This window comes from Mus pahari, chromosome 8 (genome assembly GCF_900095145.1).
Source record: "Mus pahari chromosome 8, PAHARI_EIJ_v1.1, whole genome shotgun sequence".
Lineage (NCBI taxonomy): Eukaryota > Metazoa > Chordata > Mammalia > Rodentia > Muridae > Mus > Mus pahari.
In genome coordinates this window covers 67530125-67544842 of record NC_034597.1, presented here as the reverse complement: position 1 = coordinate 67544842, position 14718 = coordinate 67530125, and the positions used below count along the sequence as shown (strand labels likewise).

Here is a 14718-nt window from a genome sequence, read left to right as displayed (position 1 = left end):
CCTAACCCTAACCCTAACCCTAACCCTAACCCCCTAACCCTAACCCTAACCCTAACCCTAACCCTAACCCTAACCCTAACCCTAACCAGAGCAGGTGGCAGTCCTTTGTTCATCCTAGCTTGGTGGCCGAACCTGTTTTATACCTAGGTCTCACAAAAAACAAATCAAATAAAACCCAGGCAGTGCAGTGCAGAAGGAGGAAGATAGAGAACTGCAGCTGCCATGCCACCCACAGACTTGCCCTCCAGTGCATGGCACAGGCAGGCCAGAGACACCTGCTTGCTGACATGCCATGCAGTGTGACTAGAGGATATCGCCCAGGGGACCACCGGCCGCATGGCCAGCCTGCAGTTGGTGCCACCACAGTATGTGAGTGTGTGGTGGTCAGATGGGAGAAAGACAAGCAAAGCAGCTTGAACAGTATGAAGGAGATGGAATTGGAGACTTGAGGGTAGAGAGAAGCAGCCTGTTGTAAATGGCCAGCCCTATCACTGGGACCATGGTGAGGTCCCAGCTCCCGCTGACTCTGAGGGACATGTCTGAGTCCCTGCCTATGCAATGACAGGGCTCAGCGCCCATGTCCACGGCTCATAGTTCCAATAGAGAACATGGGGATGACCCTGGTCTGGGTGCCAGGGACCACCTGGATGTCCAGGGCCGTGCAGAACTAGTGCTGGCCCTCACTGGATGCAACGCTCAGGAGAACTGGCCCCATCTCTCTCTGCTGACAGCACTCAGAAGAGTGGGTCCTGCACCTCTCTTGGCAACATAGTAGAGTAGTGCTGGCCCTGGTAGAGGGAAGAGGCATGGGCGAGCCAGCCCTGAGAACAAGAGCAAGAAAGAGCTGGTCCTGCCACTCATCTATCTTGAGGAGGTGTGGGGGTGGGGTGATGCCCTCCACTCCACTGTCACACAGCACCTGTGGCAGTTGAGAAATCTGCCCCTGGGGTCATGAGAGCAGGTGAGCTTGCCTTATCCCTTACTGATTGCCGCACTCAGGAGAGTAGGCCCTGTACCTCACCTGAGCAGCACAGTGGAGCTGGCCCTGATGTCAGTGTGGGTGTGAGAGTGGGTGAACTGGTTTAACCCCTCGCAGGCTGCAGCACTTGGGAGAATGGGCCCTGAGCTTTTACTAGGCAGCAGAGTAGAGCTGGCTCCCGAGGCTTGGGTGTGGGTGAGCTGGCCCTAAGGGAATGAGAGCAAGAGAGCTGCCCCTGCTTCCTGATAATGACTGCACTGGGTGACCTAGCCAGAGCAGCACTGCAGAGCTTGCCCTGTTAGTGTGAATAAGGAAGAGCCAGTATGCACACCAGTTCAGCTACTACCCAGGCCTAGATCCAGGGCTGAGACAGCTCACTCAATCATCTGTGAACAGTCAGGACACACGAAAAGGCTAGTCCTGCTGTTCCAAAGCTGCAGGATCTCTACGACACAAAGCAACAGCAGGATAACTAGGAGTCCCGCTGAGGACCCAATATTGATGGTGTCACAGACACCAGAGACTTCAAACCAGACCAATGACTCATTGCAATGAACATTTGCAAGTGAAGATGTGTGGACAGAGAGATATATTGTGGGACACACTGTGACACACTATATCATCCAGGATGAGATGTGTTCTATACTTTGCTTTGGTGTGTGTGTGTGTGTGTGTGTGTGTGTGTGTGCATGTGTATGTGTGTGTGTGTATTATCTTGGGGAGGATATTGCAAGGGCATAGGGCAGATATGAGGGGACAATGGGGAGATAAGCAGGACTGGGCTACATGATGTGAAACTCACAGAGAATCAATAAAAACTTAAAAAAAAATTAAATACCCATGAATAAACCTAGAAAACAAAGTAAAAGAATTCTACAGTGAAAACTCAGCCCTGTGGTAGGATTGGGACAAAGACAAGCAAATCTCTAGAGCTGGCCAGCTAGCCAGCATAGTCAAGTTGGTGACCTCCCTATTTGTTGAGAGATCCTGTCTCAAAATATAAGGAGAAAAATTACTGTGGAAAGACAACTGATGGTGACTTCTGGCCACCATGTGCACATGAGTTCACATGCATGGACTCCCACTATGCATGTACACATGCACACACACATACACACACACACACACACACACACGGGGGGGGGGGACAAGGATTTTTCTGACTAGGTTCTAATAACACAGGAAAAAATTCCAAGAATTGGCAGGAGAATGAATGAAATTAAGATGGTTCTGCACTGCAAAGGAAATAGTCATCATCATACAAAATGGGGAAAATTATCTTTTCCAGCTCGACACTGGACGAGGATTAATGTTAAGGACATACAAAGAATTGCAAACATTAAAAATCAAAAATTCAAATCAATAAATGGGTGTATGGCATGCATAGGCAGTCCTCTAAACAAGAAATACTGATGGCCAATAAATCCACAAAAAAGTATTCATCATCATTAGTCCTCAGTGAGCTGCAAATCAGTATTTGGATTCCATACCATCTTGGTCAGAATGGCTCTGAGTGGTAAAACAAAACCAAATGCTGGGGAGGACACAGGGGAGGTGAAAACTCAGTCTCTGCTAAAGTGAACGTCAACTCGCACAGCTGAATATCTCTGCTAATAGAGCTAGGACGTGAACCAGCTACGCATACCTGAAGTCATCTAAATTACACATTCATGTATGTAGCTGTACTTACCTCAATAATCAGGAAGTGGAACCAGCCAAGATGTCTATTAGGTAACTAGATTAAAAAATATAGTACACACACACACACACACACACACACACACACCAGAATTTTATGTAGCAATACAGAAAAATTGAATTATGGCACTTTCAGGAAAATGTATGCAACTGGCAACCATTGTATTGAGTAACATAAACTAGTTTCAGAAAGATAAGACACATTTTCTCTTGTATGGGGGAAAGAGAGAGAGAGAGAGAGAGAGAGAGAGAGAGAGAGAGAGAGAGAGAGAGAGAGAGAGAGACTGTGTGTGTGAATGTGTCTGAGTGTGTGTAGGTTATGAAAGTAGAAACAGGATCATGAGAGAGGAAGAAGATATCTTAAGAGAGGTGGGAAATAGAGGAGACAGTGAAATACACGTAAAGAGAAAGCAGAAATGTGGACTGACTGGGGAAGAGAAGAGACCACTTGAGGGGGAAGAGGTAGCGTGCAGAGGAGAGGGTAAAGGAAATGACAGATTTGTTTTAAATGAGCATCAGCTGGTTGAAGACCATTTAGACTGGCTTTCATCGGCCTGGCTGAGATGCCTTGGTCTTGTTTATAAGCATTAAGCTGCAGAGACACGTCCTTCTCACAACAGCAAACACAGAAAAGTGGAAGTATGACTATGTAAGAACTCTCCTAAGCTTGACTCACTTGGGTGACACTCTAGAGAGTCATATGACCAGAGTCAGGCTCAAGGGATGGAAATGTGTCCAGCACAATGAGAATACATAATAACTATCATAAATTACAAAAGAAAACAGGTTCATCGAAAAAAGCTAACATGAATTTGCTCTTCAGAATGAGCCTTATTAGGAGAGTCTCAGGTTCATGGTCATAGCCAGCCATGATGAAAGACGGGAAGACAGAAAGTACCTTTAGGAGAGTTACAGCATCATGCCATAGATAGCCATGGGGGTGTCTATGAAAGCACGTGTGGGAGACTTAGGTATCCAGTTCCCTTCAGATACTGAGAACAAAGGGAGATTTTTTAGAGAGGAGAAGTAGAAAGTGGAGATTGGGAAAGCGCCACACCATATGACCTAGTCTGGCTTGGCCTGGCCTGCATGCTATAAGTTAGGAAAACACTGATAAATACAACACTATAATTCAAGGTTGTCCCGGATCTCAGGATCAAGAAGCCTGGGCATCTCAGTTACAAAAGAATTTGTTGTAAGATCCGTGAGGTCCCCACCCACTCTAATCAACTGTGGGTAGCAATTATCTGAATTCTGAAAAGTAACTAGGGGATCTGTAAACTAACAATAATAATATGACACAGTGTGTATTTATAGACAAAGAGTCGAGACCAAAAGTATGCATTAGCACAGCCTGAAATCACAAACATAGGTAACAGGACCCACCTTGAGAAACAATCTTTATTTTGTTTAATCTATATCATTTTTGTTTATTTGTGAATTTAATTGTTCATTGAATTCCACATCAAGCTGCACTTAAACAACTGCAGGACGCTCATTGACCTTCTGTGTTGTCCCTATTACTACTGTCGTTTCCTTTAAATCAACTGGAAGTAACTGGAAGGATGGCATTATAGTAACTCAGTGAACTCCAACTCTAAGCCACCTTCTATAAGAGACTCCTTTGCAGCTTTCTGGGCAGAGCCATGGCAGCCGCCACCATATTCAGCAGGTGCACAGCACCCCAAGTGCCCACCCCACGGTCCTCCTGTACCAGTTTTACCCAGTCAGGAGCTGAGAGGTCATTCCTCAGTCTTTCTCTTTACCTCTATGTCGGGCGTGGTGGCACACACCTTTAATTCCAGCACTAGGGAGGCAGAGGCAGGCGGATTTCTGAGTTCGAGGCCAGCCTGGTCTACAAAGTGAGTTCCAGGACAGCCAGGGCTATACAGAGAAACCCTGTCTCAAAAAAAAAAAAAAAAAAAATCTCTTTACCTCTACACACCAACATAAAATCTAAAATTTAGGGATAAGACGAAGCTGAGTGGTAGGCCATCTTTATAACATACATTAGGCTCTGGGTTCCATCCCCAGCACCAATAAAACATAAACAAACAGACACATAAACACCTCGGTTTTATTTCTGGCAAATCTTTGTCATAGGTGGTAGGTACAGCCTGCCTTCCAACTCATCTCACTTTCACCCTGCCCTCTTCAGCAACTACATCCCATGTGTAGGAAGAAGGATTTTTTTTAAAAAACATAAAGCATGTGACATGCTTCTCTGCTCAATCTCCTCTCTTGGTGTCCTGTGATATTAATGGCACAGTTCAGATCCCTGAAAGCCTTATAAAGCCATGTATGCACTGGTCCTAAGCCCTGAGCTGCCTCTCCACTCACTCACTGCACTCTTGTTTCTCAGCATCCTAAGCCCTGAGCTGCCCCTCCACTCACTCACTGCACTCTTGTCTCCCAGCATCCTTCTGTTTACTCATTAACTGTTGATCCATCTACCACAAAATGTTCTGCCCCAGGCCAGCAAAAGCGCTTGCTTACCTTTAGTGTGACAACATAAATTCATTTGGAAGATGACAGGCAACTTCACCAAGTTATTCTCTGACCTCCATACATACATTGTAGCATGTGTGTACCTGAATCCACATGTCATACAAACATGCATCATCATAAACAAAAATTGTTTAAAATCCTCCATCCCCTTACTATTCATACTCAGCTGTTCTTATTCCTCAGGATGGCCTTGGTTAAATCAAAACAAGAAGTAACTACTCAGTCTCCCCATTACTCTCTATGTATTAATCACCCTACCATATTTGCTGTTTAACACATCAGCTGTATCTCTCCTTTAACCGTTTACCTCATCTAACTAGAAAGTAAGCACCATGACGACAAGAACCTTATCTTATTCTTCATCACCATCTTCCTCTTAAGAGAGTGCTTGTCAAAATGTAGCAGCTCAAGAAATATTTATAAAATGATAGACACATACATAAGAAAATGGCTGTTGGCCACAATCAGGTTATCAATGATAATAGCATGTTAACTTGGTATATGGAGATACAACATTTCTCCCAATTAGGCCACCTCTTTTCTTTCTTAAACTCATAAGGCATAATATTTTTTACTAGCTTTAGCATTTTCTTTGGTCTATTTCCACCCTTAAACTAGAAATACCCTGCTATCATCACTCTTCCTTTTTTCCCTCTGTCCTATCTCATTAAGATAAAAACAAGGTTAGTAAGTTGCAAATCTTTACATTTTGCAATGTGAGAGTTTTGTGTTTTAAATTTTATCTATCTATCTATCATCTATCTATTATCATTATATATATAATGATTAATGTGTGTATGTGAGGGCTGATCATCAGGTAGTGTCAGAATTAAACCAAATTGTTTAGATCTAGTTAATATTTGGAAAATTAGAAAATTGGCTCTCAGTGCTGGAAAGTAGTCTAGACAGTATAAGAATTCTAACACTGTTCTTCAAAGTTGCTTTGGCCATTTCTTTGTCTTTCTACCTATTTTAGGATCAACTCATCACAAAACAAAATGGAAATAGAATTTTTGCTTGGGATTTGTTTTACTATATGGGTAAAATAAATAAAATACGAGAGCTAACATTTTAATGATTTATGAAAATGGTATAGCTTTCCATTTTTAAGTCTTTAACTTTTCTCATCAATATGTGGCTTGTTTGACCATTTGTCGAGTTCATCTCTTCTTAACAGTACAGTTTTGGTATCATCATAAATGGCGGTTTTTTTCTTAATTTCCGATAATTTCTTGACTATAAATATACATGTAGTTTCAAATATTAATCTTAGTATTCTATTACTTTTAATGTCCACTTATTCATATTAATGGCCTTTTCAGTATCCTTTAGCATTTTTCTAACGGTAACTATGCTAAGTATAACTTTTTAAAAAGTTTAATTCACCCTGTCTATATACATTCTATCCCTTCTTCTTACATGATGCACTGCTTTGAATTACTAATACCACTTTGAATAAAACAAAAGCAAACTTCTGCTTTGTTCCTGATCACTAGAGGGAAACACTCAGTATTTCAGCCTCGGGCAGATGGCTGTTCTTATACAGATGTTCTTTTCCTTTAGACTGGGGAAGTTGTTGTCTATTCCTAATTTGCCCTGAGTTTTTGTCACAAATAGATGTTGAAACAAGTACTTTTTAATAGACTCTAGAATTCTCTTTCTATAACAAAGTTTTTAATTGAATCCTTGCTTTAAAATGCAAGTTAAGTTGATCTTATCAACTCAGAAATAAATACAAATCACTGGGTATAGCTTCCACCACTCCTCCAAACCTTCTCTATGTTATGCTATTTCCCAAGTAGCTCGAGTGCTGTGAATGTCCCAGTGCTACATCAAGCCTCGTTGGACTCTCTGGAATCTTAGCCACCCCCCCTATACACTTGTCCTGCGTAGTCACTACTCCAGCTGTCCTCTACAGCATGATTTTGAAAGATCACTTCTCTAGTCCTCTAATGTTGATGATGCCATGTGTCAGGCAGTTGTTTGATTTTGTCTTTTGTCTCCTCCACAACAGGGCATGAGCAGTGCAAGAGTAAACACAATGTTCTATAAAATTTTTACTCAAAAATAGGTTCTCGGCATAAATAAAAATAATGTCTAAAGCTTTATTTTTAAAAGTTGTGATAAGAAATTCTTTATAGAAATCCAAGACATTGCTTTGCATTATATCCTATTTCTCAAATATATTTTTAGAAGTGACTAACATAAGGAGAATATTTATTAAAAAAGTCTATACTATATTAACAAAATTATTACCATTATATCTCTATGAATATGCTAATACTTAAGTAAATGTCAAAATCAATTCCTACTGCCCACTGTGTCCCCAAAATGATACCTCACATAGAATTATAAGTTTGTTCTAATACAAACCCCTTACAGTCATACTCAGTTGTCATCTAAATATGCAAATCTAGCCTTGAGAGCAGGGCAGTTCAACTCCAGAGCCTACTCTTCGTTTCTGTGATCCACTTAATAGTCTGTACAGACATGCCTTCCTCTTTCTAATCACATTCCTAGAATGGAGTTATGTCCAATTTTGCTGCATGCAAGACCAAGATGGCCTCCATGTTCCTTGCAGAATGATGGGAGACCATCATGAAGAGGAAAGAACATAGAGGAAAGCTACTTGACTTATTCACTGGCAACTAATCGCTCAAATGTCATAGCTTTCCTTGCTTACATGGTTTTACTAGTTTCTTCAATGTATGGTTTTATAGAGGAAACACCACAAGGATGAATTTAAATGATTCTATGTGATGTGTTGGATTTTATGTATTTACACTACAGCCATGATGACAATGTAGCTGCAATGACACTGTATGGGAGTGTAAGATATTCTATAAACCCAAATCATTCATATAGACTACTGTAGGAGAACAGAAATTTTGAGGGAATAAATATTAATTTAAAATGAACCTCCTAATACTATATTTTTTTTATGGTGGTGCTGGTGTGTATGTATGTGTGTGTATGTATATGTATGTTTCTGTGTGTGTCTGTGTATGTGTGTCTCCTGTGTCTGTGGAACATGCACATATGTGTGTACATAAATGTGAAAACTATAGGACAACCTCTAGTGTTCTTCCTCAAGCACCATCTACTTTATTTTACGAGTCAGGGTCTCTCAGTGCCTTGGGGCTTGCCAAGTAGGCTAGGTTGGATAGCCAGTAAGCCACAGGAATGGACCTTTCTCCACACCCCAAGGCACATGCCAACATCCCTGGCTTTGTTACATGGGTCCTGGCTAACAAACTCAGGTTCTCCTGCTTGTGTGTTATAGAGAAATGGCCTGAGGTGACTGCTCCCAGCCTGCTAGCTCCTTGGTGACCAAAGGATATCTGTGAATCCCAGCACACTGGGACACTGAGAAAGCATACTTTCTCAGCAGAGAATCCTGATGTTCTGCTATGTAAGCTGCATGCCTGAGGAAGTGGCCTTCATCATCTTCTCATGAGAAAAATCCTTTGTTTAAATTAATCTAAGCAACACTTGAAAGAGTTAGACCACAGACATATTTCTCAGTCTACAAGGAGGTTTGGATCACCTTAAACCTAGATAAACTACTGTTTGAGAAACAGAAGCTGTTGAGAATTAGAAGCTGTGAGAGATTTTTATTCTGCTTGCCTATAAAAGATGCTGGAGAATTCAATGAAGTATGCAGCGGTTCCCAGTTACTCTGCACCCCCTGTGTCCTGATTACTACGATCCTACCAAGGGACCCCAATGCACTAGATGTTGACAGTATGTCAAGCACATCACTGACTGAACTGTTATCCGTATTTTCTTCATAAGTTACAGATCACTAAAAAGGGCATTTAAAAGATACAAAATTAAATACCTGCAAATGGAACAGAATTTTTTTATGTTTTTCTATTTCTGATGTTTGTGACTGTTGTTGTTTGGCGACTTGCTCTACAGCATCAGTTAATGCAGATGTGTCTTTGACCACAGCTAGACAAAAAGAAAAGCTATTTAATAAAAATTAAATGAAGACATTTTAAGAAAGTCATGTTTCTTTCTATAAATTCATTAAAAACTTGATTTTTTCTTATAATAACTAAATTTAGGACTGACAGTCTCCTCTTTAAGCTCTAAGGAAAATCAAGAACCAGGCAGTAGGAATAGCACTGCAAGGTTGCTCACCTCAGTGTGCTAGCAGTTCTTTATAGGACAGAGTGAATGTAATTGTCTGAACTTCATAATCTAGACTTCTTGCACATATATTATAATTACAGTGCTACCATAGTAAGTGAAAACCACTTATAGTTTATTATATTTTAGTATGGTTGGTCCTGACTTTTAAAATCATTCACTTTTTAAAATTACAACTCAAACTTTCTCCAAGTCCTCCCATGTTCCCCTTTCGTTCTTTTTCCCAAATTTATAGCCTTTTCCTATTAATTTTTGTTACACACACATATACACACATACATATATGCATACACATGTATCACACACATACACATATTACTAAATGTACAGCCTTCTCGGTCTATATAATGTAACTTGCCCATATGTTTTCAAGGCTGACCACTTTGCACTGGATAACCAACTGATGTGCTCTACCCCGGAGAAGACTCCCCTACACACACACACACACACACACACACACACACACACACACACACACACACACTATCATTATTCCTTAGTTGTGTAGTCCAATGTTTTAAGTGTTATGTAAAGCATATGAGCCCTCTGTGTGCTTATTCTGATGAACTATGACTGTGTCCTTCTCCTCTCACTTGCTACCGGGTTTATCCCCAGGATGCTTTCATTCCTTTCCATCATTGCTCCTGAGCATCCAGCTGTTTAGCTAAGACTGCTTCCTCATCTGTTCAGCTAGGATGCCTCCTTACCTTTTGTAGGAATGGCTTCATTCTTCCTTTCTGTGTCTCCTGACATTCTTTGTCTGGTAATTCTTTTCCCTGGATTGGTTTGTTTTCTTTTCTCCTACAAAACAATATATTGATAATGTTTCAATTTTTCTTTCTTCATGTCACATATTCATAATCCTGACAATTGTTAAATACATTACAAGGATAATTAAGGAGTGTTCACCATTACTACCAACAATGAAGTGAGATTTAGGAAGGAAAGAAAAATGATATTTAAGTTTTGACTTTGCTTTTCAGCCGTTAGGACCTTGAGGAAGGTTTTTTGTTTGGTTGGTTTTTTGTTTTTTTGTTTTTGTTTTGTTTTTTTGTTTATCTTCAGTGTCTTCACCTGTGAAGCCCCACAAGACCAAGGTAATAATTAAAGATATTATAACATAATCTTAAATGTGATGTATGTGCCTGTGCATATATGTGTGTAATACATATGTAATATGTAATGCACATGCATACACACACACACACACATATAAAATAGACATATGTTGGGTAGTTATTCTGGACTAGCTGTCGGGATGTTGAAATAGATTTAACCAGCTCATTCCAAGAACATCTAAAAATTTATGTCCAGTGTTGTTTTGACTATGGCAGATCCTGGTCCTAAGCAGGTTTGGAAGCCTACTTGTCTATCTTTTATTTAGGGGCAACTGATAAGATGAAGGCAGAGGTTTTATTCCATCAAAAAGGAAGAGAAAGAATCACTCTAACACAAGAGTGGCAAGGTCACAGGACAAGAATGTTGCAGGTCTCAGGAAAAACTTCATCAGAATTTGCCTGCTAAGAGCAAATGATACAAGTTCTTATGGTGAAATAAATGGATTCAATGTCAACAAATTCCACTGAGATTAGAAGTTATCACCTTCTATTTAACATTTGTACATGAAGAATTTTCTAGTCAGGTGACTATATATTAGCAAAAGCCCAAGATTTTTATAGATGTTGTAAATCTTATCTATACTAAAGTGATTCCAAACTTTGCATGACAAAACAAAAACAACAACAACAACAAAAAACTAACTTTATCCCCAAACTTGGCACATGTGAGAAAACATCCACAGAGAAGTTTCAGCAATTACCACACATCTTTCATGAGGATTAAATGCAACATAACACAACACAACACACACACAAACACACACACACACACTACAGATGCCTTCTAAGCTAAAACTTAAATGACTAATTATGTGTTCTGTAAACAAAAAGAAAGAAAACCAAAATTGCTTCCTAGGTAAGGAGATTGAAACCTATGTATAAATATCTTACACTAAGCAGAGGAACCCTAAAAGTTTGGCTAGCAGTGCGCAGACTGGACTCAGTCGGCCCCTCAACCCGCAGGAGAATCAGGGTTCTGGTATTCAGGTGGGCAAGGAGTTGGCGGAAAAATGACAAACAGACACTGACACAGAGAGAGTGCTGTATCTGAATGTAATTTCTCAAAGCAAGCATCAGACTTACATTATAGAAGAAAACAAGGAAGTTAGGCAACACATTAAGGTCATCCAAGGTACACTGAGATTACCCGATGCAAAATGACTTTTTATACAAAACAGAGAAATGCACCAGGCAGTGGTGGTGCATGCCTTTAATCCCAGCACTTGGGAGGCACAGGCAGGCACATTTCTGAGTTCGAGGCCAGCCTGGTCTATAGAGTGAGTTCCAGGACAGCCAGGGCTACTCAGAGAAACCCTGCCTCGAAAAACCAAAAAACCAAAACCAAACCAAAACAAAACAAAAACAAAAAACAAAACAAACAAAAAACAGAAATGCATACACAAAAGTTAACAGGAACCAGGCAGTATGGCAGTATTTACAACTGGGATAAAATTCGGAGTTTATAACTAGGATCAAAAACAGTACCACCTAAGGTCAGCTTATTCTTAGAAGCCAGAAGCAAGGGCTTTATGCCCTTGCCATAGTTCCAATTCTAGTCTATTGTATAATCCACCTTCCCCCTAGGCCATTGTAAATTCCTGTGTATGGGAGTGACTCAGCTGTTGTTCTAAGTATTTACTCTAAGTCCAACTTAGACCACAACCTTCCTTCTTCCTAGGCCATTGTAAATTCCTGCACATGGGAGTGATTTGGCTGTTATTCTAAGTTTACTTTGTAGACTAGCCCTGAGATTTCTAGCTCTTTTCCAGTAAATTGTAATGCCTAATTTCTTTCACTGTCTCCACTGGAGGCATTTCATCTGAATGAGTAGCATTCTCACTAAAATCAAAGCCCAAGGCTGGCTCAACGATTCCTAGGATATTGGAACACTGGTGGGGGCTAATCTAAAAATCATTCCTTAGAGGCACTTAGAATAAAACAATATTCCCCCAGAGCTGTGTCTCTATTTGCATATGTAGCAGAGGATGGCCTAGTTGGCCATCAATGGGAGAAGAGGCCCTTGGTCTTGTGAAGATCATATGCCCCAGTACTGGGGAATGCCTGGGACAGGAAGCAAGAGTGGGTGGGTTGTGGAGCAGGGCAGGGGGAGGGTATAGGGGGCTTTGGGGATACCATTTGAAATGTAAAGGAAGAAAATATCTAATAATAATAATAATTATTATTATTATTATTATTAAAAAGCATAGCTCTGAAGGAAAGCACACAGATCCATTCATCGACTAACATAGGAACAAGTTTGGAGCATCCGTGCTATGGGATGCCAAGACTCCAGGAGACTAAGTTTCTGTGAAACTTTTTGCCTCAGAACCGCATCCAAGCGGTTGGGCCTGTCACGTGGTTTTCACTGGAGTGGGTGTGGCACAGCAGATTGTCAGACTCTAGATATTTTCTTGTCTTCAAGTCACTTTCTTCAAATCTCACTTGGAACTTCCTTCCTACTGTCTTCCTGACTCTGAGTCCATTCCATTGTCATGCCTCTGCTCTATATCCTTCCATCACTGCACACAGAACTGTCTCTCTAGCTGGCTTGTTAGGTTTTGTGGTTAGAGACTTTAAAGTTCACCTACCTGACTTGAAAGCACGTACTTTCTGCTTAGCCCAGTGCTTTCACTGACTACAGCCCTGAGCTTCTTTCATGCCTATTTGTGGTAGACACTAAGTACTTCAGATTTTTAAGTACCAATATAATATTTATTCTGCTCTTGGTAGTATTCTAAGTATTTTATCTGTATGAACTCATCTGACTCTATGAAGTAGATATTTATAGAAAAGCTCACTGAGGCACAAATAGACCAAGGAATTTATATAGTCAGGTAGCTATAGTGATGTTACTTGATTTCATTTATTTTGGTACCAAAGTTCATATTCTTAATGTTGTGTTAGAGTACTACTTTTGAGAGGATAGAATCTTCACTTCAGAATCAAATTAGATTATTAATCTTTTTCCCTTAGTGCTGGCGGTTTGAACCCAGGCATAATGTCTTTGTGTACACACATCCTACCACAGAGCATCTTCTTTCCCATTCATACTACCATCACCACTTTTCTGTTTGAGGAACTATTTCAAGATAGTGGCTTCAGCACCCCAATTTGCATGTTTGAATAGGGAACCCAATTTCATGCTATAATTTCCTGTTAGGTGAATTATCTTCCTAGTAACTTTAATCTCTCTCCTCCAAACCAGTGCCACTGGCACAATCTGCCTAAAGCTGGACATGATACTTAATATCTATCTTAATTCAGTCTTTAGGAAAAGCCTTCAGGCCTTCAAATCATTCCTTACTATAATGATGTATCTCCACTGAGCTTGATGCATCCCTCAAGTGGATGCAAGGACATGCCCCAACTCATCCTTTGTGCTCCCTGAAACTCAAGCTCCACCTTCAGCAGAATCTCCAAGCTTGATTTACCCTTTTCACTTTAGGTGAAACCCAGAAACACTGCCCCTTCATCAGGTCACTAGGTATAGTAGTATCCTCAAAGACTATAGTATCAAAATACTTTCCTTCTTTATCTGGTTATGCACATTACCCCAAACCTAACCAACAGGAATGCCACCACAGTCTCACGACGATCTCTGTCAGCTATCAATCCCTTTCTTTAATCCCTTTATATCCAAGATACTTGCTATCCTCTTCCTTTCATTCTTCTTGAGCCCACTCAAGTATCTACCACACCACCTTTAATGCACTTCTGCATGGTATCTATGTCCTCCATGTTTCTACATTCAAAGGGACAGTTCAAGCTTCCTTTTGTTTGACCTATTGACAACATTTAACACATTTGAATGTGAGTTTCTCCTCTGAAACACAATTCCTTTCCTCTTTTTGCTGCTTCTTTTCATCTTCCTCACTCTTATAGAGTGTCCTGGTACTCGTCTTCACCTACCTCCTTTCTGGTGCTCCTGATACAGTATGCCCTCCAGTTCAATGCTTTAAGATCATCTAGTATGAGGCTGAACATTCCTAAATCTATACCTCTACCCTGAACATCCTTTTTACCTACAGACTTAGATCAGATTCCCTACTTCATATCTCCACTGGAATTTTGAACAGGCATTTCTTTTTATATATATATATAGTTCTAATGCACATGCTTTTTTCTTTTTTTATTATTATTTTCTTTATTTGCATTTCAAATGCTATCCCAAAAGTTCCCTATACCCTCCACCCACTCCCACTACTTGGCCCTGGCCTTCCACTGTGCTGGGTCATATAAAGTTTACAAGACCAAGGGGCC

The 14718-nt window shown here is 40.5% G+C and overlaps 1 protein-coding gene across 3 annotated transcripts in view; it reads right to left on the bottom strand.

The window, feature by feature from the left end:
- The window catches only part of Ccdc122 (coiled-coil domain containing 122), a 60353-nt gene that overhangs the window by 29539 nt on the left and 16096 nt on the right, over positions 1 to 14718 (bottom strand). For all 3 annotated transcript variants that reach the window (XM_021204008.1, XM_021204007.1, XM_021204009.1), the window contains exons 2-3: positions 10048 to 10141; positions 9027 to 9139 (exon numbers count right to left, since the gene is read on the bottom strand). Coding sequence is in view for 2 of the 3 variants with exons in the window: in XM_021204007.1 (XP_021059666.1) it covers positions 9027 to 9139; positions 10048 to 10093 (159 nt within the window). In the remaining variant the exon portion in view is untranslated. The remainder of the gene's footprint in view (positions 1 to 9026; positions 9140 to 10047; positions 10142 to 14718) is intronic.